The sequence below is a fragment of the Chenopodium album genome, chromosome 23, assembly GCF_948465745.1.
Source record: "Chenopodium album chromosome 23, dcCheAlbu1.1, whole genome shotgun sequence".
NCBI classification, from domain to species: Eukaryota; Viridiplantae; Streptophyta; class Magnoliopsida; order Caryophyllales; family Amaranthaceae; genus Chenopodium; species Chenopodium album.
The window spans coordinates 38,802,292-38,829,914 of NC_137856.1; the positions used below are offsets into that span (position 1 = coordinate 38,802,292).

General features: G+C 35.9%; 3 protein-coding genes across 3 annotated transcripts; all 3 read left to right on the forward strand.

Moving 5' to 3' along the window:
• Window positions 1-3,629: 3,629 nt before the first annotated feature.
• Window positions 3,630-10,645, forward strand: LOC145609041 (protein FAR1-RELATED SEQUENCE 11-like). Its single transcript, XM_081664613.1, has 4 exons — window positions 3,630-3,782; window positions 5,349-6,341; window positions 8,649-9,092; window positions 9,674-10,645. Exons 2-4 carry the CDS (start codon window positions 5,373-5,375, stop codon window positions 10,523-10,525), a joined length of 2,265 nt encoding a protein of 754 aa, XP_081520739.1. The 5' UTR covers window positions 3,630-3,782; window positions 5,349-5,372; the 3' UTR covers window positions 10,526-10,645.
• A 3,604-nt stretch (window positions 10,646-14,249) lies between these two features.
• Window positions 14,250-17,317, forward strand: LOC145609586 (uncharacterized). Its single transcript, XM_081665039.1, has 3 exons — window positions 14,250-14,547; window positions 15,295-15,575; window positions 16,860-17,317. The coding sequence occupies exons 1-3, from the start codon at window positions 14,371-14,373 to the stop codon at window positions 17,254-17,256; spliced, it is 855 nt and encodes a 284-aa protein (XP_081521165.1). The 5' UTR covers window positions 14,250-14,370; the 3' UTR covers window positions 17,257-17,317.
• A 2,249-nt stretch (window positions 17,318-19,566) lies between these two features.
• On the forward strand, window positions 19,567-26,963 carry LOC145609214 (importin subunit alpha-1-like). Its single transcript, XM_081664755.1, has 12 exons — window positions 19,567-19,657; window positions 19,813-20,052; window positions 21,712-21,808; window positions 21,903-21,994; window positions 22,094-22,225; window positions 22,337-22,522; window positions 22,602-22,765; window positions 22,861-22,939; window positions 24,946-25,074; window positions 25,254-25,381; window positions 25,467-25,847; window positions 26,415-26,963. Exons 2-11 carry the CDS (start codon window positions 19,837-19,839, stop codon window positions 25,843-25,845), a joined length of 1,602 nt encoding a protein of 533 aa, XP_081520881.1. The 5' UTR covers window positions 19,567-19,657; window positions 19,813-19,836; the 3' UTR covers window positions 25,846-25,847; window positions 26,415-26,963.
• Window positions 26,964-27,623: the final 660 nt, after the last annotated feature.

Sequence of the window (27,623 nt, forward strand, 5' to 3'; positions counted from 1 at the left end):
TTTCAAATCCCTTCCTCCTTCAACCTTAGGTAGAATTTTTTATGATGATGTGGTTGGATTGGCTATGTGCACGTTTTGTTCCTCCTTGATTTTATTTCCATTGTTTCATTTTTGGGGCCTAGCCCCTCATGTGCACCAAAAAAGATACAAAGTATTAAAGGGATTGGGCTAAATCTACATGATCCACATATTGGGCTAGACTCTAATCTAGTAAATGATTCTATTGGCTTGGTTTATAGGTGATGGGTGAAGGTTGAAGGGTGACATGAATAATTTTGAATGAAGTAAAAAAAATACTTGTATTTTGCTCTTTTAACCTTATTTTCTAGAAAAAAAATACTTGTATTTTGTTCTTTTGACCTTATTTTCTTTTGGCATCAAACTTTATCATTTTACAAAGTTATATACAATACATAATAATCCTTAAACAATACGAGAACATGTAAATTAATCATCAATTCTAAATATATAGCAATGTAAATGAATTACAAGTTCTATTGTCTTAGCATCTACATCATAATGTATTTGCAATCTCCTATACAATTTTTTTTTTTTTTAAAAAAAAAAAAAAAAAAAAAAAAAAAAAAAAAAACAGAATAATAAGAAATTTAATCTAAAAAGATTACATCTTCATATTGCATGCATGCCAAAAAAACTAAAATTACGAGCACATTTAAGCCACAAAATCACTTCTTGATCAAATTGACCTTCGGATTTGATGTATAGAAATCCATGCATAAATTTAATTAAACCATCTCTAATGATCATGAACTATTCTATGACACCTTCTTTTAACCCAACGAAAACCATTTTTTACAGAAGCTTTAAACTTAGTTTCCATTGTATATGTTCTATATGTAGTAATCCTTGTTTTCCTCCTCAAATCATTTTCATCAAAGCTCCAATTATGAGTCCTACGACGATGTGAAGATGGCGAAGACGACGTCGTTAAGGATGATTTGAAATAAGGAGTGATTACATACCTATGAGAAGGTTGTAATTTTACGGGTGGATTATAATTACTAAATGTTGGACTATCATTGTAGGTACAATAACGAGCTGCATTATCAAAATTTTGTATTTCCAACATGTAATGATCTATGATTTGTAGCTTATATTGCTCAAAATCATCATGAACAATGTATTCATTTTGTAATGTTTTTGGCCCTTTCATTTTTATTTTTTTTTTTTAATTGAATTAAATTGTAATGTAATCCCACCACCCCAACTCTTGAGAAACAACGGCAAAAAAGTTGGGATGGGAGATATGTAGGAGAATAAGACGACAAATTAGAAAGATAAAAGAATAATTAAAGTTACAAGGTGTGTTTTTATACTTAAGAAAAAAAATAGATGCAACTAAATTTAGAGTGTCCACGGTATAGATAAATGTAAGTCAATCATTATCATGATCGAATTCCAAAATTAGGAGATTAAAGAAATTTCTTTAAATTACTTTAAATAAAGTCCAATAACAACTCAAATACCTAGTGGTTTAAAGAAATTACTTTTAAATTACTTTAAATAAAGTCCAATAACAACTCAAATACCTAGTGGTTTAAAAACACATTACAATCCATTGTTTTGTTTTTGTAACTGTTGCTTTCTACTTTCTAGTGGCATTGTATTGTACTTAGTTATAATTTTAAATCAATTATCAAAATTTGCATGATATATTGTAATTTTTAACCACATTTAGTTATGTTGATGTTTAAAATTTCCCCCTTTCATGATAATCATTCAGCCACTCCAAATATCTCGTTATGCATATGCATATTTATGACATTTTATAAGCACAAAACTAAACACAATAAAGATGTCAATACGGGAAACGGGGTGGGTTTTTGTCTTCCCATCCCCACCTAATATTTTCATCCCTTTCCCATGGTGAATCCAAAATTCATCTCCATCACTACTTTGTCACTGCGCCACCGCCCACTTGCCTAATCCCCATCCCCTCCTCGACTAAATCCCCATCTCAAATCGCCGGCCTTGTAATACTTGTATGCATCCATTAAAACTTTATACCGTTTTGTTACAGATAAACCTCAATGAATCAACAAATCTCAAAACTAAATTTATCCTTGAATATTAGACAAGTTCACTATATATAATTCAATCTAAAGATGAAATTCCCATTCTTAGAATTAATTTTCCTTATAAAAAGTAAGTACAAGGCAATTGTTATATTGTTTTAAGTAGGTTGGGACGGGGCGGATCGGATTTGGGGCAGGTACAACTTATAAGTCACCTTATTCCCACCACCCATGCGGATATGATTTCAATCTCAACCTCGCCCCATTTGCCACCACCCGCCAAATCTAGACGACTAGACCATATGAATCTTTCCACCGATGAAATCCCTAATAAAACTTTGTGAGAGTTATACGACAATTACCTTTTACATAGAACAATAACATCCCTCTACCTTTTAAAGAGCCCTAGCTTGATCAGAAAATTTGTGAACGCAAAATTTCAACAAATAATATCTTCAATTATCAATGAATATAAACTTTTAAATTTTGAAATAAAAAAACACATAGTTTTATATGTGGCCGGTCACACCATATAACTGGAGTTACTTATTCAGGAGTTATTACAATATTACTTGATCGGTCATGGATTGCTTAGTTGGTCAGGAGTTAGGCTGGGTTTACCCATTTAGTGTTTTTTTTTTTTTTTTTTTTTTTTTGAATGGACCCATTTAGTGTTTTGGTGTGTGTTAGGGCCTGTTTATATTTACTTAATTTCAGTTCAGTTCAGCTCCAATCAGTTCAGCTCAGTTCAGTTCAGTTCCAATCAGTTCAGTTCAGTTCAGTTCCAATCAGTTCAGTTCCCTCTCACATAAAATACTCATTTCAGCTCAATTCAGTTCAGTTCAGTTCAGTTCCAATCAGTTCAGTTCAATTCAGTTCAGCTCCAATCAGTTCAAATCAGCTCAGTTCTGTTGGATGGCAACGGGTCGGACTCGGAGCGGATTATGCTAAATCTGACTCCGATCCGACAAGAAGTCGGATGTTAATCCGACATCCGACTCCGACATCCGACTCCGAAATCCGACTCCGACTCCGACTTCAATATCCGACCTCCGACTCCGACTCCGATCCGACCTGACTCTGAGTTTCTTTTACATTATTTAATATACTTTGAGATGTTGGGCTATTTGGGCCTTGACAACCCGCACCCAATGCCACCATGACCCACACAAAAATCCACTATCTATTAGAGTCGGAGTCGGATAATCCGTCAAAGTCGGACATTTGTCGGGGTCGGATTTTTTTCTCAGATTTTTTCTAGGATCCGACTCCGACCCTCCTCCGACTCGGAGTCGGATTATTTTAACGAAGTCGAACTCGGATTACTTTTTTCTCGGACTCGGAGCGGATTTTTTACCTCGGATCGGGGCAGAGTAGGGTCGGATTCGGACTGGATTGCCATCCCTAAGTTCTGTAAATATGAACAGACCCTTAGTCAGCCACATAAATTACACACTATACTGCTCTTGAAAATATACGTTGAGACGAGCAGACGACTCTAACAAGTACTTAAATGACTATGGTTAATCTCATTTACTGCGTATAAATTGATTAATTGAGAACCGGTCCTGCGCACGATAGCTGATTCCCAGAGTTAAAAGGTTATCCTCCTCCCCCTTCATGCGCTCTACTCCACCCCTCAAACTCATAAATTTCGTCCCCGCCATTTTTCCACTCTCCCCTCCTCCATTTTTTTACCGTTAATTTTACAATTTCCAGCCTTTCAGCCTCAAATCAATTGTAAAGGTATGTTCTTTAATTACGCTTCTGCTTATTGATATAATTATGTTCTGGGTGTAATTAATTTTACTAAATTTTCTTCATGTTTTAGTCATTTAATTTGTTTGAATTGCTCTGATTTGATGATGATTAAAAAGATTGTTTTTTTAATATATATTTTACTTGATTTTTTTTTGGGTATTATTTAGATCTGAGATTCTGAATTGAATATTGGGTTTTTTGGGGTTAAAAATTGGTTATACACCCAAAACCCAAATGATGTTTTGGAAATTTCAAGAGAAATTTTCAGTTATTGTTAGATTTGTTCGCGTAGAAAAATGATATTATAAATGGATTATTTGGTGATTGTTTTTGGGTGTTATTTCAGCAAGAAATTAACAATTGGAGTGGCTTGTAATTGAGCTTAATTGATGCTTCTTGCATGAGGCTCAGTGGGGTATTCATAACTAGCATTTACATGGAAATCTTTAGAATTTATAGTAATGAAAGATTGTACTAAGCTGAGGAGGAGACTGTTGCCCGTCGTCGAAATTAATTGAAACAATGGCCTGAACTTTGAAATTTGATGTTTGAACTATTTTTGAGCTTTAAATCACCAATTTACTAATGGGGTAAGAATGTACAGACACTCTTTTTTTTTCTTTTTTTTTTGGGTGTAAATAGAGCCACAAAGGATTATTAAGAGGACGAGGTTTAATCCTAGGGCTGCATTACCAAGACTTCACCGGCTAAGTTAGTTGACATCCACATAGATAAATTCGTTGTATATGAAGTTCGTTGTTTGATGGTGTAGTTGAAGCATGGAGAAGAAATATGTGAGATGTTTCTCTGTTGACAATGTTCTAAATTTTGTGCCTATGACAAAGTACTTGGTTTGATTAATACACATTTGCTTGGGATTTGCCAAATCTTTTAGGTGATTGTTTTAGTCTTGATTACGTGATGGTATCCTGGTTCCCGACGTTGTACTTTGTATTTTATTTGTGTCTACTTTCAGTGGAGGATGATGCATATTAGACTCCATCCCTGTTTCTCACCTTACCTAGCTGGTTAAGCTTAGTAGTTATCGTGTCTTTATCATTGAAGGAGTGAAGGAAGAAATATAGTATAATAAGTGACAGGCAGGCTCATTAACACATTCCCATCTTTCATAATTTTTAGATTCGAATTGATGCACTGCCAGAATATGAACAAAGCAAAATCTAGGTTTTCAGCTTGAGGTGTTTAAAAACTTGAAGCCTAGTGTAACTTGAGCACAATTGAACTTTCGTAAGCCCTATCTCTACACAACAAGAAGCCACAGTGTCATTTCTAGTAAAGAGGGGTCTGGAGGTTGAGATTTTTGTAACCTTCGGTCTATATATTTATATTTTGAGTGTAGCAACATCTGTGGTGGTGTGCTCTGTTGGAAATGGGGGTGCCTATTCTTGTATAAATTGCATTTTATTCTTTCTTACCTTAAGGAAAATGAAAATTATTACTGTATTTTTTTTTTTCAAAAAAAAAAAAAAAAAAAATCTCAATGTTTTTCATTAGAACTAATCTGCTTATGTGCTTACTACCTGCTTTCAGTGTTCTGAATGATTGCTGCAAAAAATGACTGTTAATGGAAGTCAGAATATGGAATCCTCTGAGAATGAAACAGATCTGTCACAGGACAACATTGAGTCTGTAGAGGAGATACCAGAGGATGCTATATTGTCACGACAAACATCAGTCAACCTAGTTCCATTTATCGGCCAGAGATTTGTTTCTCAAGATGCTGCCTATGAATTTTATTGCAGCTTTGCCAAGCAATGTGGCTTTTCAATCAGGCGCCACCGCACTAGGGGAAAAGATGGGGTGGGTCGGGGAGTCACACGAAGGGATTTCACCTGCCATCGTGGTGGACATCCACAGGCGAAACCTAGTGAGGAAGGAAAGTTACAAAGGAATAGGAAATCATCACGATGTGGCTGTCAAGCATACACGAGAATAGTGAAACGGTCAGATTTGGATGTCCCTGAATGGCGTGTCACTGGATTTAGTAACAATCACAATCACGAACTTCTTAAATCTGTTGAAGTACAAATCCCTCCATCTCATTGCACCATATCTGCTGATGACAAAAGTCGGATTTGCATGTTTGCAAAAGCTGGAATGTCAGCCCGCCAGATGTTGAGATTGATGGAGCTTGAGAAAGGCGTTAAATTAGGTTGCTTACCATTCACTGAAGTAAATATCAGAGACCTGCTACAGTCTTTCAGACATGTTGATAAAGATAACGATGCTATTGACCTCATCAGCATGTGTAAGAGATTAAAAGATGAAAATTCTTATTTCAAGTATGATTTTAAATTAGATGGTCATAATAGATTAGAGCATATTGCTTGGTCATACCCTTCATCCATCCAAAAGTATGAAGCCTTTGGGGATGCAATATTGCTGGACACTAATCATCGTCTGGATGCTTATGATATGCTTTTAGGCCTTTTGATTGGGGTTGATAATCATGGAAAGGCTTGTCTTTATAGTTGTGTTCTTTTGCGGGATGAAAACCTGGAGTCCTTTACTTGGGCATTGAAGGTACCTATAACATCAATCAATCAATCAATCAAAGCCTTAATCCCAAAAGTGGGGTCGGCTAACATGAACCAAATTTGATTATTCCGTGTAGTCATCAACATAAATCTTTCTCCTCCATCCCTTACGATCCAAAACTTCATCCTCACGTAAATCCATGCACTTCATATCCTTCCTCACTCCTTCCAACCAAGTCATCTTTGGTCTCCCTCTTCCTCGTTTAATCCCTCCATGGTCCCACTCTTCCACTCTTCGCACCGGTGCACCCTCGGGTCTCCGTCTTACATGTCCAAACCAACGCAGACGATTTTCCCTTAATTTATCTACAATGCCCGCCACACCTACTTTCTTGCGAATAACCTCATTTCTGATTCTATCTCTTAAAGTGTTTCCACACATCCACCTTAACATGCGCATTTCCGTAACCTCCATCTTTTTAATATGCTCTTTCTTAGAAGCCCAACATTCTGTACCATAGAGCAACACTGGTCTTATGGCAGTCCTGTAGAATTTTCCCTTCAACTTTAAGGGAATGCTGCGGTCGCATAACACTCCCGTGGCCGCTCTCCATTTAAGCCACCCTGACTTAATCCTGTGGGTCACGTCTTGATCAATGTCACCATTCTTCTGGATGATCGACCCTAGGTACTTAAAACATTCACTCATGGTCAAATCCTTTCCATCCAAACTCACCACTTCATTGCTTGTCCCCCTCTGAGTGCCAAAACGACATACCAAATATTCAGTCTTACTCCGACTTAGCTTAAACCCTCTAGATTCCAACCTTTGCCTCCATTGCTCCAACTTGACATTAACCCCATCCTTAGTCTCATCCACCAAAACGATATCATCTGCGAACAGCATACACCATGGAACCTCATCTTGAATTGGTCTAGTTAATTCATCTAGAACCGTTGCAAAAAGAAAAGGGCTTAATGCAGACCCTTGATGCAATCCGATTGTAATAGGGAAATCTTTTGTCAACCCTCCGCATGTCCTCACATTTGTTGACACATCCCGATACATATCCTTAACTAGGTCTACATACCTTCGTGGGATACCTTTCTTCAACATTGCCCACCAAAGTATCTCTCTTGGCACCTTGTCATATGCCTTCTCTAAATCAATAAAGACCATATGAAGATCTTTCTTCTTTACCCTATAAAACTCCATCATTTGTCTTATCAAATGGATTGCCTCCATAGTAGATCTCCCAGGCATAAAACCAAATTGGTTATCTGAAATGCTTGTGCATGCCCTCAACCTTTGTTCAATCACCCTTTCCCACAACTTCATATATAACTTCTCTGAGTGGTGGACACCCTGCACCACCTCGTCTAGGTCCTCCCAAAATTGTCGTTTCTCTTCTGCATCTAAACCCACTTGGGGAGCATAAGCACTGATAACATTCACAATCTCCTTGCCACATAGCAACTTCAGCCTTATCAACCTATCGTTCTTCCGATAGACCTCGATCACCTCTTTTGCCAACCTCTCATCGAGAACCACACCAACTCCGTTCCTAGCTCCACCATTCCTTGTTCTGTGGCTCGTTTCTTGCCCAACATACCATACCTTATACCCCAAAACCAAGCCTCGAGCTCCTTCTCCTGTCCATCTTGTCTCTTGGAGGCACATGATGTTCACGCGTCGTCTTTTCATTACTTCTACCAATTCTGCTGATTTTCCCGTAAGAGACCCCACATTCCAAGAACCAATCCGCAAACTAAATTCTTTTCTCCCACGCTCCCTCCTGATCCCAACTCCAAGCCCTTGATTATTTGACACCACAATTGGGCAATATGGCGCGTCGCTTCTGGGCGACGACCTAGCAACCCTTACATACTTATCACTGCACCCGGGTCTGGGAAGTGCAGCGCGTCGCTCAGTAGGGAACGCCCCAATGGCACGCCCTTGCTCATTTGACACCACACTCGGGCAATGTGGCGCGTCGCTTCTGGGCGACGACCTAGCAACCCTTGCATACTTATCACTACACCCGGGTCTAGGAAGTGCAGCGCGTCGCTGAGTAGGGAACGCCCCCACGAAAATATCTGTTTGGCTCATGTCATGGGATGTGACGAAGTTTTATACTGGCTGTCACTGGCCTACCGTAACCCTCCTCCTTTATCCAGGCTTGGGACTGGCAGCGGGAAACCCACTGGCGGAGTTAAGGTACCTATAACATCTTAAATATTAAATCTATTAGTTTATAACCATTGCAGCTGCACAAGAAGAATCCTGCTTGATTCTGTTGCTTATTCCTTCATTGTAATTATATTTCTTATCTCTTTGAATTAATATGTGCAGACATTTTTATGTTTTATGAAAGGAAAAGCACCACAAACCATTTTGACTGATCAAAATATGTGGCTCAAAGAGGCAATTGCTTGTGAAATGCCTGAAACCAAACATGCATTCTCTATATGGCATATAATTGCCAACTTGTCAGACTGGTTTTCTTTGCCACTTGGGTCTCATTATGATGGTTGGAAGACCGAATTTTATCGTCTTTATAGCTTGGAAATGGTTGATGAATTTGAAGCTGGATGGAAGGAGATGGTTGATAGATATGGACTACAGTCAAATAAACACATCATCTGCCTTTATGCATTACGGGACTTTTGGGCTCTATCTTACTTGAGGCGCTACTTCTTTGCTGGACTCATGAGTAGATCCGTGACAGAATCCATTAATGATCTCATTCAAAGGATATTAAGTGCACAATCCACACTTGACTGTTTTATTGATAAAGTAAGTTCTCTTTTGTCATTCTACAGAGCACTACTTTGCGTACATCTGCTGTAATTCGTGCAAAAAAGTTTTTCAAGTAGTTTCTCAACTTTGTGTCTGCATACTCCTATCTAAACAATGTTGTTTCCTTTTGTAATTTATTTCCTTAGAAACTAGCGTTTCTTGGATAATAGTTTCTCTACCAGTTCAGATCAGCAAGTTGTAAAGCTATATTACCTTTTTACCTACAGAATTTCAAATCTTGCTAATAGTGATTAAAGGTAGCAAACGAGTCAGTTTGGATTAGATCATATTCTAGTAATGAGTTACTTCATTTGGTTACAGGTCGGGTCTTAGGTTGAGTCATACTGGGGTCTATCTTTAATTTGCTTACTATATTAAATTAATCATTATAAGACTGTATGTCACATAAATTTTCGGGTAAGGTCCATCTCGATTTGGGTCATAATCAAGGAGTGTATTTTCTGCTGTCATGGTTTATCAGTCATATTGGTGACACCACCAAGTTGTTATTGTTGTCTAAGAGAAAGGTGGTTTACTTGCTATATTGAGCCTCTTTCTTAATATGTTTGTAATTGTAGGTAGCCAATATTGCAGAGTATGATGACCATGGTGGATCAAAGCTGAAGATGCAGCAAAATCAGAAAGTCTCTTTAAAAACAGGTTCCCCAATGGAGTCGCATGCTGCTACTGTTTTCACGCCTTTTGCCTTTTCTCTCCTCCAAGAAGAGCTCGTTTCAGCCCCTCAATATGCCTCCATTATGGTTGACGAAGGTTGCTTCCAGGTCAGACACCACACAGAGATGGACGGAGGATTCAAAGTGATGTGGGACTCTAGTCAAGAACTCATTCGTTGTAGTTGCCATCAGTTTGAATTTTTAGGCATCCTTTGTCGTCATATTCTTCGTGTTCTCTCAGCAAATAACTGTTTTCGCATCCCAGACCCTTATCTGCCTTTTAGGTGGCGCCTTGTATTGAATGAGCACATTGAAAAAGAGCAAACAGAGAAGGTCAAAATTCTGGAATCCATAACTTCCACAATTGTTTCAGAATCTGTGGTAACTGAAGAACGCCTGACTTTTGCCTGTGAGCATATGTCAATGGTACTGGCTCACATCAAACAACTCCCTAAACTGAACAATCATCACGAAGCAAATGAGATGGGTATCAACAGCTCAACAGGTTCACTGATTATACCAGGAGTCGAAGGTTCTGATGGTATTGCTCAGAGTTTTGCCCTTGGAAATCCTCACGAGTCTTTCCTGGTCAAGTTGAAAGAACAAAATCCAAATCCTGGGCTTGATGATATTATGTCTCGAAAAAGAAGGCGTGCTATTCCTTGTTGTGAACAATATGCTCATGATGCATGTGATAATTCAATTATTGAAGGTAATAGCTTGCATACAGATGGAGATGCATTTGGCTTCTTGTAAATTAAGATCATATAGGGGTAAGTAGAATTCTGCCTATTTTATCAAAACAAATGTATATATATACTCACCTTTTGTGGTCAATTCTAGAGTTTATCAAACTTGCCATGCTTGTTTTTTTTAGGCTTCTTTCGCTTGAATTACCGGATTTAAGCACATTTTTATGGCCCGAATATGTGGATCATCCTGATTTTTCATGAGCAGTCAGTAGATCAGTTATTCATGTGCCTTATTTAACCTATTATTGCTGCGAAAGCTCTCCACGTATGGAGTATATTCTATATCCATCTTGAGTGCAGTTTTCTGGCAGCAGCTTTGTAAGTCAACTGAGTATGTTGTTTGTTACTGATAGAGGTCTCATTTGTTCTGTTGCTAAGTACAACAGCTGATATGTGACAGAGCAACAGAGGAAGTACATCTCCAAATGAGAGGAGATAATGAGAGCCAATACAAGCGAATTCGTGATCCTACAAACTCCAGACGAAGACACAAGCTCAAGGCTCATCAGGGGACCCGAGTACAATCATTTAACAAGTTATATGCATGATACGTACCCCTGATTAGCCATATCAAGTTATCAACTGTCATGCTTAGCAACAGAGCAAACGAGACCTCTATCAGTACCAAACAACATTTATATTGATTGTCCAGTCCCTACTCGAACCCTACGACAGAGAAGCCGATAAAGGTTCCGACTTATCATGATTAGAGGCAGTGTTTTCTCAAAATGTTTATCAGAACTTATTCTTTGAATAATAACTATCAAATGCATGGAGCTAGGTAATTAAGCTAAAGTATGTACTAGTACTACTGTACAAAAATATTAATACATAATAACAAAGTATAAGAAAAGTCAATTTATGATTGAGTCAAAGGAAATTATGTTGAATACGGACTATGCTTTTAACAAGGAACATTATTATACTTATAATTAATTTTGCTAGTACCATATTTGTTAGGTCAGATGATATAATTGAAAATTAAGTTTATGTTTTTGGTACAGGAGAAAGATAAAAGCATAAGATTTTATACTGAATAGAGGCTACTTGTCTGAAAGTTGAGAGACAAGGAATTGCTAACTCAACGGACAATGTTCATTTATCGTTACAATTATTTTTATCTCCTTTTTTTTTCAGAATATTCTTATTCTTACTTCTTTTTTTTTATTTTTTTTATTTTTTTTTATTTTTAAATAAATAAAAATTTAAACATGTGTTAGGACTTAGGATGGTAATCACTTTTGTGTTGTGTGCGTGAATAATCAATAGAAGTTTTATATTATCGGAAACACCCAAAACGATGGCTATGCGATTGATTAATCCATCCATTGCATCCTCTTTTGTATGCCGGAATACGTATGAAATTTAGTTGTTGGGGACTTGGGGTGGTGGCCTAGTGGGGTAAAATTTGCTACCGTACACGTTTAAACCCAAGATATTTACCGTGAGCTCTCTTTTTTAGATAGAAAGAACCACAAAATATAAACAATACATTGATTTTATATCTTGTATATCATTCCATGATGTTTTAACCAACAAAGTTAGTCGATATCCACTCTTTGATAAAAAAAGAGGTTATAAATAACTTAACCATTTTTTTTAAGGGACCTTGTCAATGCTAATGATCAATAGTGATATATTACTTGGTAATTTTAAGAATAAAATTTGAGTCTGTGACTAGTTATTAGTGAGTCAAATCGGCTATTTCCGGGCACATGCTAATGAGATATTGATCAAGTGATTAAGAACTTAAGAGTTAAGACTAATGCAATGGTATGTGTACGATAAGTTACAGTTTCAAATCTCCTCACCATTAATTATCTTCTACAATTTGCATTGATAATTATTATAGTTATTATAATAAGATAAAGCCTAGTTGGTCAGAAAACCTTTTTCCGGCATACCAATTATAGTGTGTTTGTGGAAGTGGAATATTGAATGAACCACTACGAAAAAAATTAAGATATATTATGGTTTGATTATAGAAAAGCAGGGTTGAAGATCACGAATCTAAAAAACTAATACGTAGAAGCTTCATATATGTCGTAGACTTTTAATTGTTTTTTTCTAGGTGAAATAAATATAGAATTAAAAACTTTAATTATTGTTATAATTGGTGATGAAGAACATAATCTCAAAAGTAGTTAGGTGATTAATGATTGAATTATATTTTGTATTGCCTTGATTGTGGCAGCACTTTTGTCTTTGATGTACTTGGCACAATGGCTCTTAAGGAGTTAGGGTCTGGTCAGCTCTATTATCAATTTTGATATTGATATTTAACTATTCTTATTAGTCGTATATATAAACAACTAAGTATAAGGGCTAAAAAGTTAGTTGGTCAAACAAGCTAATTAAGTAAATCAATCGACAATAAGGGTTAATTTAGATATAGAGAATAAATTCAATTATATATATATACCCGTACTATACATACAACGAGAAATTAATTTCACTTAAAATGCATGTGTAATCTAGATTAATTAAGTTCTCTTGTATCATCACATGTCCTTTAGTTGTCGAAATGTTGTCTATTGACACATGCCTTTATTTTTGAACTAGCAATACATTTTTCTTTAAATCGTCCATAATGATCTTGATCTCTCTTTATCTTCTTGTACGGAACGAAGGATATTTATTAAGAGAGAGTGCTGAATGAGACTTAATGTATCTTATACGGAGTAACAATTTATTTTTGGTCCCTTCAATTATACAAATGAAATTAGTAAAAGTGTATTGGTAGTATAGAATATAGATAAGGTTATTAGGTTAGTGGTTAGGAGGCTTAGGACCCATACATATATTTTATAATTTCAAGAAAATTGTTTTATTTTGTTTTTGCACTTTCTGACAATTATTTTATGTATACAAGTATATAATTGGAGGGAGTAGTCCATACCAGGGACCAAAAATAAATGAAAACCTAATAATTTAATGGTGCTAAATAAAGCAACGGCGTACTAAAACAGTGCCATCATCAATTCATCATTTAAATCTCTCACCATAAATTTTTTTTAAAAAAAGAAAAACAAACAAACAATCAACAGTTTCAACACACAACAAAAAAAAAAAAAGTAATACAAAAACAAATGTTAAAAATATTAAATTACCAAGAATTTTTACATTGAACATAATAACAACAACAACAACAATAATAATAGTAGTAATCCCTCAATTCTTTTTTTTTTTTGTTTATTTCATTCAAATTCCATTATTTGATAGGAAGAAATCATTGTCATAATAAGTATTCAGTGATGTATAAGAGTAAAAAAAAAAAAACATATTCATGTATGACCTTGGTGTATAATTTCAAAATAATAACTTAATTTTTAGTGATTTTTAAATATTAGAATTTATTTATAATATGAAGATAATAATGATCAGATACTAATGTTCCACATAATCTTGTCGGAGTTAAAAGAATTAAAATTAAACCGTAAACTTGTGAAACATAATAAAAGACAAACAAAAAGGAACAGAAAAATTAAAGCACTTATAACCATCAAACACATTTAAAAAATAATTTTTTTAAATTAAAAGGCACATACATGTTCGAGAAGAAACAAATAAGAGTATAAATTAGACGAGGTGTGAAATCTTACGAAAAAAGGTTGCAAGTATAAAAGAAATAGAAGGCCTTAACTTGGCACAAAGAATCTCCTTCATCTAAACTCTAAAGCAACCTTTTCTCCAAGCAATTCCCTACACATTCTTCCTTCCTACCTTCATCACTCTCTCTAAAACCTCTAAATTTCCCAGTTTTTCATTCTCAATTCTCATCATTTATGTAATTAAATTAAACGAACCATTATATATTGGACTTATATTAATTAGTTCATAAATTGATAGATGATGAGGATGCCTGGTACAACAAGAGCAAGAGGTGTAACGCATGCAGACTTGGCTCCTAAACCACAAGGCCTACAACTCTCCAGCAAAACTGGAGCTCTTCTTACCATTCTTTGTATCCTTTGTGGTCTTCTTTGCTTCATTCTCTCCCTCTTCGCCGAAGCTACTCGTTCCGAGGTATGTGCTTATGTTTACTGCTCCTTTTGTTCGGAATTAATAGTTATTGTTTTAAGTTAGTGCATTTCATTCCAACCAATTTAAATTAGTGTGTCATGCCTTTTTTTTTTTTTTTTTTCAATTACAGAAAATAATATTGTAGAATTAGTAGGAGTGCAAATTAGTATTAGTTTCGTCAAAAATTTGCTAATAGGCCATGTTTAATTTACTTGCATATATATTGTTCTCAAATCTCAATCATCCTCATGTAATTTTGTAACTTAGGCTAGTAGAATAATTCTTAAGAATTCATGTCCAAACTTGCAATCATAACGAATTTTGGAAACAATTTGATGGTATTCTATTAAAATATTCGATTCTCATCCAATTACTTATTTATTAGTTTGAAATTTTTAATCATAAGAGAATTAATAGAGTATATAACTTATTCATGGGTTGGTCCTTTAACAAGAATAAACAGTAAGCTCCATAGCATGAGGGGGGTTTTGGGGGGCCGGGTATGGTAAATACAGGTTGAATTGTGTTCTTTATAGCCTTAAATAGGCTGAATATGAAACCAAAACCAAAACTCATATATACACGTTTAAAATTATACTTTGCACGAATTATATCGTTAATTTAATAAAAAAGAAGTAAATAAATACAAGCAATTAAAAAGTCGTATGAAAAGACTAGTAGTTTCTATTCTGTTTTATTATCAATTTTACAAAATCGTGATCTTAACCTATGATGTAACGTTTATTGAAGGTGACATGGATGTTAATAAACAACAATAATAATGGTACAAAGAAAGGGCATAAGGAAAAAGGGGATTACGAGTGTATGTATAGTGGAAGTGGTAAAGTGCCTTTGATATGCGCATCCGTTGCATTTGTAGCATTGGCTATTGCAATGCTTGTTCAGCATTCATTTTTACTAATTGCTATTAGCAAAACTACTCCTCCGGTGTATGTAAGCTGGGACCCTCAATCTTCTATACCTATGAGGTCTCTAACTTGGCAAGCTGGCTTCTTCTTCATTTCTACTTGGTAAGTTTATCCCCGTGCCTTCATATCGTGATATGATAATGTGATCGGTTATGTCTGTGTGTTCATTCTTGTAAGCGTTATATGTTATATGGATGTTTTTGGTCGTAAAATTAAAGGTTGGGCCGGGGCATTATGTATGAGGTAGGGTTGAGAATTCAAATCCTTAACCGTAGAGTAAGGTGGCCGGTGAATCAATTCTGGCCTCTCTTAACTTGACCAAGCTTTGACCAGTCTCTAAATATGTGGATTGTGGGTCAATTAACATCACAACCCATTAGCTTCATTCCAAAAATCCAAACTAATCTACATACCTAACTAAAAGAGGACTTTAAAATAACTAAATAATGGAAATTAAAGTGGCAAAAAGTCATTCGCCAACTTTGGTCAAAACTTTTCTACAATCTCATTAATCGCTATTACCAAAATTTTCATGTACTTTGTATTAAAAAAGGAGTTTAAGACAATGCACAAGTACTTTAGGTGTGTCGTATTAAATTAGAAATAATTTTATTTTTCATTAGTTTGATGGCTTAAAAAAATAAATAAATTTAATAGTGTAGTGCAGTAGGTGGCTTCTTTTTGTGGAATCATGTTTCGTCATGCATTCATGATAATTATTTAGGTACATTATTATTTCATTGTGACATGAATACATGATATTGATTACAATTAAATTAATTATATATGTATATATTCAATATTCTATTATTATTATGAATATTAATTTCAGTGGTTAAGAATGATAATATATGGGATTTCCTTTTAGAAAAAGAATATTGTAACAACCATAGCAATTTCTCGTGTCCTCATGTTATATACACATCCCAGGCCAAATAGTACTTAAATAGTAAAATTAAAACCCATTAACTTATCTTTATTTTATCAAAACTCCAAAAGTTGCTTGGTGCCTCACTAAAGTTCCAGATTTTACGTAACGCATAAGAATATGTTCTTCGTACGAGCATAAAGGAATATAAACATATCACAGGTGGGAGATTATATCCTCATGCTCCTTTATGGCAGTAAAGCCGATAATTACCTACGTGTTTTTACTCGTTATTGTACACCTTTTACATACATGATTACTATTGTTGCGAGTTCTTTTTATATTTATTTGAAATAATAATTAACACAGTACAACTAGATAGAATAATAAATTTGAGTTCGGCATACAACAATATATGACTTTTCTTCTAATAAGAGTTCGTGATTAAACCTTATTAGGGTTTTTCATTAGAAATTGATTTTAGGACAAAAATTAAACCATATGCTTTCCAATTTCAGGTTGTGTTTTGCAGTTGGAGAAATAATGCTACTAATAGGATTAAGTGTAGAATCAGGGCATTTAAACGATTGGTCTACACCAAAATCAAGCTGCCTTATAATACGAGAAGGTGTGTTCACAGCTGCAGGAGTTTTCTCCCTTTTATCAGTCTTCTTAGCAGCTGGTCTATACGCCACAGCGTTACGAGTCCAATGGCTAGGCCAACAACAAGAGACTATCCGGCGAGAGATCTTGGAAGCCTCTTCCACTTATGCATCTCCACCTCGATCACCACGACATAGTCGAGTGGCTCGAGATGCACCTACTGACGTTGTTAGACAAGATCAGACGTCTATGTTGTCACAACAACAACATCAATCGGTCCTAATAAATAACAAGCAAGGTAGTTTAGTGTAAATAAAGATGCAATAATTGAAGAGTGTTTGAGATTGTTATACTGAAAGAGGAAAATTGTATACGGAATACATAATATACCAAATGTACATTTGTCTTAAAGAGTGTAAATATACATTAAAAGAATTTTTCACACATTGTTATTATACTTGAGGTTATGGTCTATCTTACATTACGTCGCGTGTTAAGATCTAATCAATCATGAACATTATTTTCAATTCGACAAAGACAACAATATAAAGTACATGGACAAAAATAAAATTGTCCCATTCCTTAGCTTATGGAGCATCTTGAAAAGACTCAAAAGAGGCCCGGCCCCTTAGCAACCAAACGCCTTAGCTTAATCCAACATACAAATCTTGGTATTATAACTGTGTTACATATATGATCATAAAAAGATAGTGGTTGAAAATGGAGGAAGGGGACTAATTCGTAGATATTTTATAAATTGACATTGGTAACACTAATATGTGAAATGTATTATTGACAGTGGAATAAATCTATAAATGATTATATAATGGTACTAAAGGTTGTTACAATGTTATACTTTTAAAGCTAATACATACTACCTCCGTTTCATAAAATCTGCAACAATTTCCCAAAACGGAAACTACACATTATGTGCAACAAAAAAAAAACTTTCCTAATATAGTAAATTTTTTTGTGTGAATTTACCAACATACCCTTACTTAACGTCAATAAACTACCTATTAACTTATTAATCTAAATTAATTATTCACAATTAATACCTAAACCCATATTCTCTCTCCTCCCTCATATACCCACATCCACCAGACCACCACCAACTTTTCTCTCTCCTCCCTCTCAGCCACCAGCAACATACCTTTTCTCTCTCCTCCCTCTTAGCCACCAGCAACACACTTCATCCCCACCACTCAGATCTAATCGCCGCCTCTTACTCGTGGCAGTCGTCACCCTCACTCATGACAATCGTCGCCGGCGCTTTCTCCTCCCCTAATCAAAGTCGCCGGCTTCTTGCTTCCCTTGTCAAAGTCGTTGCCGCTCCTCCTTGAAATCTCAAATCTAAAGTAAAAATGGTGAAAAGATCGTGGTTACGGGGATAAGTTTTGGTGGTGGGTAAGTTTTGGTGGCTGCGAGTTAGTTAGGGTGGGGTTTTTGGTGATTATGGTGCGTGGGGGTTTCCGATCTTGGTGGTGTGGGTGAGAACGCACAGTGTGTTTTGAGTGGTTTCAGATCTTGTGGTGGTATGTGAGAAGGTGGTTACGCGATGGGTTTTTGGTGGTTGTGAGTTGGGTAGGGTGGGTTTTGGGCATATTTCGGATCTTGTGGTGGTGAGAGAGTGGGTATACGGTGGTTAGGGTGGAAAAGGTGTTTGCGCGGTGGTCCTGCTACTGGAGTATGTGGGTGTTGGCGGTGGTAGGGTGGTCCAAGGTGATGTTAGTGGTGGAGAATGTGGGTGTTAGTGGTGGTAGGTGGCCATTCTGGGTGCTGAAGTGGACATTCTGGTTGGTGGCTTGGTGGGGGCAGAGGTTCTGGATGTCGGTGGTGGTTTAATTATAACATCCCAAATTTTTTTTAACCCTTAATAACCTGCCCTTAATTTTGCTAATACACTTTTAACAAATTTTGCCTTGGGAAATGTAAATGCCTCTTTGTTGCAGATTTTATGAAACGGAGGTAGTATATCATTAGGTGTGAAATTGTGCCATTGGTAGTGTAATAGTATAATAATAGGCTGTAGTGGTGCCAAAATGAATACAATGGTACAACTAAGGGCTTGTTGTAATTGACTGGACTGAGCTGATTTGAACTGAATATTTTATGATAGAAGTGAATTAAGAACTGAAGTGAACTGAACTTATTGGAAGTAAGCTGAACTGGAAATAATCTGAAGAGAACATGCCCTAAAACGTGAAAATTATACAAGTATTGTAAATATGTAATCCCATCACCTTTATTATTGTATTAAGTTACTATTATACCCTTTAAAACTTCTCTTGAAAATGGTTTATGAAACAAATGATTTTGAACCCAAGACCATCTTTCTAACTTGCATAAGGTTGGGCCTTGGATTTGGGCTATACCTAAGGGGTTATCCCATTCCAAAACACAGTCCAAAAAGCATATTCTCTATCCAATCCTTTTTCAAAGAAAATAAAAAATGAGTAAAGGAGGGAGCGGCTACAAAATTTCAAATCCAAGAATTACAACAATTATTTTATTTAATTTAATTTTTTTACCAAGAAAATGATTAGACGAAAGCTAAAAACATAATCTTCAATTATCTTTAAATTCATCCTTCTGAAAATGACGGTTTATATCATTAACATTTCCCTCACTCTCTCTCTCTCTCTTCACCTCCAAAACCCTGCCTCCTTTTGCTTTCTCTCTCTAAGTCTCATTTTCTCTCTCCTCTCAACTGGTAATTCTGCTACTCATTCTCTCTCCAATTTCTTCATCTTCACCATCATTTTCACTTAATTTTGATTGATTCATTTATTAATTCTTGTTTCATTTGCTGTGATTTTTTGAATTGGTAAAGTAATTTAGGGTTTATGTTTTGCTGATTTATTGTAGGTTGATTGAATTTTGAACGAAACGATGTCGTTGAGGCCAAATGCTAGGACGGAAGTTCGCCGGAATCGGTACAAAGTCGCCGTCGACGCCGATGAAGGTCGCCGGAGAAGAGAGGATAATATGGTGGAGATCCGGAAGAATAAGAGAGAGGAAAGCTTGCTCAAGAAGCGTCGTGAAGGTCTTCAAGCTCAGCAGCAGTTTACTCCTTCTCTTCATGCTTCTACTGTTGATAATAAGAAGGTCTAATTCTTGCTCCGATCTTTTGTTTTCGAATTCTTTTCGACTTAATTTCTTGAATTTTGAGTAATTGATTGATAATTTGTTTATCTGAGTTGATTGATTTTCAGCGTTTGATTGATATTCAAGCTTTGTTGTTTGTGTTGTTATTTCAATTCGGTTTTGTGTGAAATTTCAAGTTGCTTTGCTTAATTGATTGTTTATCATTTTTTTTTTCCAAAATTGTGGAGTATTGATTGTGTTGTTGTTGTTGTTGTAGAGTGTTCTAGGAAATTTTGGTGTTTGTTTTTTGTTTTGATCCTAGTTCTAGATGCTCGTAGTCAATTGCTTGATGCTTCTCTTATTGACATTATAGTGTTGCTTGCAAAATGTTTTAATATGTAGAATGAATGTGGAGCGCTGAGTCTAGTAATTAGAAACTCGCTATGTTCTCCACCCCTAATAAAAATTGGTCGCTATTGTCTTTGACATTTAAAGCTCTATAATTCAGTATTCTTTCGATTTGCATTGTAAAGTAATTACCATGTTGTGCGGCAGCAGATACTGCATTTTTTTCTGGTTCAATGTAAACTGTTAGCTCAGTTAGAGTGCTTTTGTAATTTAATTTTTTTAAAGAAAATTGTGGTACAGGATAAATTCAGTAAATGAGTTAGCGGTTTAAGAAATTTATGCGCTCTTTCCTCTCTTTCTCATGCATTGTGCACAACATACACGGTTTATAAAAAAAATATAATAATATAATGTAGTACATTTGACATCAAGCAGCTCAGTTGGTGGGGAGTTTAGTAGTCTAGCAGCAGATACTCGTATAATGTGCATGTTTAAATCTCTGTAGTCTCACTGTGAAGTTTTTTTTTGCTTCTATACTTCTCGTTCTAATTCAAAAAAAATTCTATTGTGATTAAATTGTTATTTGAGTTGGCGATTTTACATTTTTGCTCATTAAACCACTAACTCAACTAGTAGATTTAAGTTTAACTGGGAAAAAATTAAATGCACTAGTGAACCATTCTTGTGTGGATATTATCATGATACTCGTAGTTGCTTTCAAGATAGATGCAAAATGTGAATATTTTACAATTTTGTTGCATTTTTCTAGAGTAATCGTTCAATAACTGAGTAAACTGACTAAATTTTCAAATGAAATAATGAGGTACTATGTGAAAAACAGTTAGAAATTTACTTTGAGGAATCCTTTGCAAAATTTTAGCTTTAATGATTGACATGGTTTGACCTCAACCATAAGTCCAATGTGACCTTTTTTTCAAGGGATGGAGGGAGTATTGATTTATTAAATAGTAAAGGAAGATCATTATAAACAAAAATCTGTCAATGTGAGCCAAGTGTTGATTTGGTTGGTCTTAAGAGATGAATTTGTTGGCTTGATGTCCCATCCCTCATTGAGTGGTACTGTGGTAGTGAATTTATATTTGGAATTTAGTAGTCTCTGTTCAGAATTCAATAGTTGATGTATGAGTTCTAGTAACATTTGTCTGTTGTTTCAATCTGTCCTCTTCCTTTAATCTTGACCTGTATATTACTTTTTTTTTTTTTTTCTTTCAAAAGACAACCTTTCTTGTTCAGTGCCTGGTACTAACTCTTGCTATGAATTTTTTTGTTCCTATTCTCTGAATCTTGAAATGGCTGCTTGTATTTTTGCAGCTAGAGAGTTTGCCAAATATGGTGGCTGGGGTTTGTTCTGATAATAATCAATTGCAGTTGGAGGCCACAACACAGTTCCGAAAACTGCTTTCCATTGGTATTGGCGTGCTATCTTTTTTTTATTTTGTGCTTGTAAAATTTAGTAATCTGTCATTGTTATTGACTGTTGCTTGGGCTTTTGATTTATGTAGAACGAAGCCCACCGATCGAGGAAGTTATACAAGCTGGAGTTGTACCCCGCTTTGTGGAGTTTCTTCAAAGGGAGGATTATCCACAGTTACAGGTCCTTATTCCTGTTGTATATGTTGTTATTCATATCTAGTTATAGTATTATGGGCAAGTTGGTTGCTCTTTTACTGAATATTTGGATTTTGTTGTGTAGTTTGAAGCTGCATGGGCTCTTACAAACATTGCATCAGGGACCTCAGAGAACACTAAGGTGGTGATTGATCATGGGGCTGTTCCAATATTTGTGAAGCTTCTTGCTTCTCCTAGTGATGATGTCCGTGAGCAGGTGTGACAGCAATTATTGGATTTCTCTCTGTTTTTTTTTTATTGATGTATTTTTAAGTCCCAACAGTTGCTACTTTTGCTTCTTTGGTCTTGACATTATTGGAATTTGCAGGCAGTTTGGGCTTTGGGTAATGTTGCTGGGGACTCTCCTAGATGTCGGGATCTGGTTCTCAGTAGTTGTGCGTTGATTCCATTGCTTGGTCAACTCAATGAGCATTCCAAGTTGTCCATGCTTAGAAATGCCACATGGACTCTGTCTAACTTTTGTAGAGGAAAACCACAACCTCCCTTCGAGCAGGTCAGTGCTCTTGTATGCATATTTATCACTTTTTAAATGGCTTAAAGTTGAAATCCTATTCTATGAAATCCATGAATAGGTGAAGCCAGCTCTTCCTGCCCTTGAACGACTCGTTCATTCAAATGATGAAGAGGTGTTGACAGATGCATGCTGGGCACTTTCTTACCTATCCGATGGACCAAATGAGAAGATTCAAGCTGTGATTGAGGCAGGTGTATGCTCACGATTGGTTGAGCTCCTCATGTATGTACCCTTGTTCTGTTATCTGTACAGGGAAACGTTTTTTTTTTTCTTTTCTTGTTTTTGCTTTTAGTTACAAGTTTTGGGTCTTTGTCCAGGCACCCATCTCCTTCGGTGCTGATTCCCGCCCTCCGCACAGTTGGTAATATTGTCACTGGAGATGATTCGCAAACGCAGGTTAGATTTTGTTAAGCCCGCTTACCTTTTTTGCATGAGTGATGCATAGATGGACCGTTTGTAATACTAGCTTTGATGCTGATGGACAGCTCACATTTATTTACCTGTCCTGTTTCTGTTTTGTTTTTGTTTGATGTTAATAACATTAATGATGACTGTGACTAGTTACAACAGCTAAATGTCTGCTTCCTTTTCCTTAATATTTTCCTTGCTGGTCGTGTTTGAATTAGTTTTGGGGTCAGATGTGTCTAGTTCTTTCTATATGTGAGGAAGCGTCTTTCAGTACTTGTGTTTTACTTTATATTATAATGAAGTGATGTCATTATACTGTATGCTTATTTTGTTTATGCTTTTTTGTTTTTTTTTTTCTTATTTGATGATGTGTGCTGGATAACATCCGTTATATAGTTGTATCTAAAAGTGAAACTATTTTGATTAGCCAAAAAGAAACTTCCTTGATTAGAATTAATGTGGGGTTTTTATAAATGAAGCGCTTTCCTGCTTCATGGCTGGAATATTTGGAATTGTATATGATTTGCTGATCAGTAGTGAAAGTGTGGAACTAGTGTTGTTATCTATGTTACCTGGACACGGCATTTTGGCCGGCATACCCGGGTCGATACAACGCGACACCGATCCGGGTATGAAATCCGTTCCGGATACTCCATTTTGTACTCGGGTACGGCGGCCATTGAAGGAGTTGAAGCTTTGAAGAAGATGAAGACGGTTCTCAAGAAAAGTGTGTGGGCAGTTGAAGACGGTTCTCAAGAAAAGTGTGTGGGCAGTTGTTGCTTCCCAAGAAAAGTGGGCAGTATATTTATTTATTTATTTATTGAATTTAATTTTAAAACTTTTTAAAAAAACTGTGTGGGCAGTTGTTGCTTCCCAAGAAAAGTGGTACAAATTACTAGTATTAGATTATTACTAGTTTGTTGGCACTACTTTGGCTTCCCAAGCAAGGTTTCGAGTGTTTTTCTTTTGAGTGTTTGTATATACAGTACTATTTTTGATATATTATGGACAAAATTATTGCCGTATCCGTACCCGAGTCCAATGTTAAGACGGTGTCCCCGTGTCCTAAATTTTTTAGAATGGCGTATCCGACACTCGGATACGTACCAATATCGGATACCCGTACCCGTGTCAATGTAACATAGGTTGTTATTATGAGAAATACCTGTGTTGCTGTTGCTCTAATCTGGAAGTTCCACTTGTTGAATACTGAACATAAAAATGATTGTTGCTGGCTCATACGGGTTGTTTATACAGAGGATAATGGGGAAACCATATTTTTATTGAATTGAATTATTTGAAAACTGAAATGCGTGTGAGAAAGTATTTTTGGTGTATTAGATCATTCCATGGTTTTATGATTTTCAAAAGAATGAATGTACAAGAAAGCATCTCCCTGTGGGAGATTATGATATTAATGTTATTCGTTTTTATTTAAGTTTGGTAATCAGGCATTACTTTATTTGAATATCAGTACTCAGATTGAATTGGTACATAGGGTGTAAACAATGATATAATCAAGCACTGCTCTATCTATAATCTGACTGCAATATCTGTACATCTTATCTATGTGATGCACTGATTGCTGCCTTATGGGTGATGCTAAAGACAAGTATGCTGAGGTAGTAATAATACATTGTCATGTTATTCTAGGATGGAATCCTGGTGTGCATGTTTAGTTGTTTACTTATCTCTTTCTTTCCAATCAAAATGGAAACAAAGCAGCCATGACTTCATCCCAAAAAGGGAATAAAAATTGAGTGAATTTACGTCTACACTGATCAGCTTCCTTGATTTGGGAGGTCTTTTTTTTGTTTTAAGATGAATGAACAAGAAACATAATTCTTTGCTTTCTATTGCTCCCTGTTTTGCTCTAATTTATAGTGAGCTTTTGTTATTTGGAATGTGCATTGTGGGAGATTTTGTTGTATTTATATCTTTAACATTACATTGAAATTACCTTGGCTTATCATTGCAATTTAACATCCTTGCAGTTTATCATCGACAGTGGTGCATTGCCATGTCTTTTGAACCTGTTGAGTAATAATCACAAAAAGAGCATAAAAAAGGAAGCTTGTTGGACCATATCAAACATTACAGCTGGAAATAAGGCACAGATTCAGGTATTGCAACCAGTCCTATCCTACAAACTTTTTTGGAGGGATGGTTTTGTCCCTGTAACATATGAGTATATTTTCTATTTACATAGTGTAGCCTCTCTACTTTTTTCTTTTTTGTGCATTTCTATGATACTATCTACTCAGTAGGGCTCTGTGCTTACTGCTATTACCGAATAATCTAGGCTGTCATTGAAGCTGGTTTGGTTGGCCCTCTAGTCAACTTGCTTCAAACTGCAGAATTCGATATAAAGAAAGAAGCTGCTTGGGCGATATCTAATGCTACATCCGGTGGAGCTCCAGAGCAAATAAAGTATGTTTTTATTGTGTTGGAGCATTATGTTCTCATCTATGTTGTGCACAAGATTGTAACCTTAAGCTGGCTATTTTTGTTCTAGGTTTCTTGTAAATCATGGGTGCATAAAGCCATTATGTGATCTGCTAGTGTGCCCTGATCCAAGGATCATCACTGTGTGTCTGGAAGGGTTGGAGAACATTCTGAAGGTAGGTGAAGCAGAAAAGAATTCAGGCACCACCGGAGATGTTAATTTCTATGCGCAGATGATAGATGAAGCTGAGGGATTGGAAAAGATTGAAAATCTTCAAAGTCATGATAACAATGAGATTTATGAGAAAGCAGTGAAAATTCTCGAGACATATTGGTTGGAGGAAGAGGAAGAGGCAGAGGCTTCTGCTGTACCATCTGGTGATAGTACCCAAGCTGGGTTCCAGATGTGGAGCAATGAAGGCCCCTCTGGTGGATTTAAGTTTGGCTGAAGGTAGCGTGGCTCTTATCTGATTGATTCCCGACTGGATTTTTGCAACCCCTAAATCTGTTATTTGTTAGCGCGCGCACACACTGACACATACACCCAAAAAAAAAAAAAAAAAAAAAAGAAACCAAAGGTGCGATACATGATTAAGTTAGATATAGCTGAGGGCCAAGGTAGAAAACTTAAGTAATTTGTATATCTAGTTTGCATGAAAAACTTGCTTGAGGACTTTTCTGAGTTTTTGACATGGGTACTTGAGATGAAGTGAACGGCCCCAGTATGTAGGCAGGTGTTTATGTCCCTTGAAACCATTCACGACAATCTTTCAAGTTGTTTCTAACAATCTTTTCAGTAGAAACTAGCTTTTCTAGTCCCTGTTTCCAATTTTCTATAGAAACTAAGAAAGCCTCTTTTGTAAGAATTAAAACATTAAAAAGATGCTGAATATTTGTTTCCATGGCAATTAATCACTAGACTTATATCATAAAACAAGTTTGGAAGTCTCGCTCTCTTCAGCATGTTTCTGTTGCTTGTTTTATACCTTGAGGCTAATTATTATTCAATCAAACACAGGTTTGGGATGGATGCATTAGTAGCAGTATGTTGAAGTTAACAAGATGGATCTTGGACTCTAGCTTGGCATCAGATGGACTTCGAGGTCCAGCTCTGCTCGGGCTGGGTTTGGTTATGTCATATTGCATGTGTCAAGTCTGTGGTCAAGGAGGGGCGGCCAATGGGTCTGTCAAGGGCCAGATGTTAAACTAATGGTGATAGTGCTCTGGTATGGTGTTCCTCCGTGTATTGTTACCCTTCTGTGTTGGGGTTTATATGTCAAATAGTGGATTCTCTATTGGGTCTTTTTTTTTATTATTATTTGGGGGAGTTTGGTAGGGTATGTTGGTTTGAAAAAGAGGGGTTTTGTAGTTTCCATTATTTCGTGTTCAATACAAGTAGTAATAGTTAATTTGCCTTATAGGTTCTCACAGGATATTTGTTTTCGGTTGGCACTTGCCAGTTTATCCTTCTCAGGTAACCCTAGTTTTTGTTTCCTGTGACACATTTCTTAACCTCAAGGATATATGTCAAATGATCATAGAGAAATATTAGATGATATTTGTGTTATACGCATGTATGAAGTATCGAAATGTGTTATGATGCTCGATATCTCATAAAAATTTTGATGTTTTGAGGCCTGAAGGTGTTTGGTATGATATTTCTGGCATTCATCAATGGTTAGTTGCATATACCAACATTTTCAATTGCTGCTCAAAAGTTAATGATAATTTCTAACTGACTCGAAAATTTACTGCTGTATACGCTACAGAACCTAAATGCCATAATAAATCTAGAACTCTTTGATAGATAGATTCATGATACATTGTCTATGCAGTAATTATATCAGCTGGATATTAGATTCTCTCTCCGTCCCCTTTTGATAGTCCCTTATGGGCATTTTTCACGGGAATTAATAAACACAAATAAGAATAGTTAAAGTACATTGAAAAAGTAAATTGACATTAGGTATGCAAAAAAGTAGAGAGAGAAAGTAATAAAAGTACATGAGAAAATAAATTTCACATGGGAAATATAACTTTGCACAAGTATTGTTGTAAATTGGAGGGAATTTTAGTAAAAAATTAATATTAGTGGTTGTTGGAAAAGGCAAATGGGGTGAACATTTTGGGCTAAAATTTGCTCATAAGGGACTATCAAAAGGGGACGAAGAGAGTATATAACCTCATCAGAGAACATGTATATCAAAGGATTTCCCGTGGTTAAGCA

Coding starts and splice junctions, on each gene's coding strand:
- LOC145609214 (XM_081664755.1), top strand. CDS start 19,837: ATGTCGTTGAGGCCAAATGCTAGGACGGAAGTTCGCCGGAATCGGTAC. Junction 21,809..21,902: donor CCGAAAACTGCTTTCCATTG/GTATTGGCGTGC, acceptor TGATTTATGTAG/AACGAAGCCCACCGATCGAG. Junction 22,940..24,945: donor GAGATGATTCGCAAACGCAG/GTTAGATTTTGT, acceptor ACATCCTTGCAG/TTTATCATCGACAGTGGTGC.
- LOC145609586 (XM_081665039.1), top strand. CDS start 14,371: ATGATGAGGATGCCTGGTACAACAAGAGCAAGAGGTGTAACGCATGCA. Junction 14,548..15,294: donor CCGAAGCTACTCGTTCCGAG/GTATGTGCTTAT, acceptor CGTTTATTGAAG/GTGACATGGATGTTAATAAA. Junction 15,576..16,859: donor TTCTTCTTCATTTCTACTTG/GTAAGTTTATCC, acceptor TTCCAATTTCAG/GTTGTGTTTTGCAGTTGGAG.
- LOC145609041 (XM_081664613.1), top strand. CDS start 5,373: ATGACTGTTAATGGAAGTCAGAATATGGAATCCTCTGAGAATGAAACA. Junction 6,342..8,648: donor CCTTTACTTGGGCATTGAAG/GTACCTATAACA, acceptor TAATATGTGCAG/ACATTTTTATGTTTTATGAA. Junction 9,093..9,673: donor TTGACTGTTTTATTGATAAA/GTAAGTTCTCTT, acceptor TTGTAATTGTAG/GTAGCCAATATTGCAGAGTA.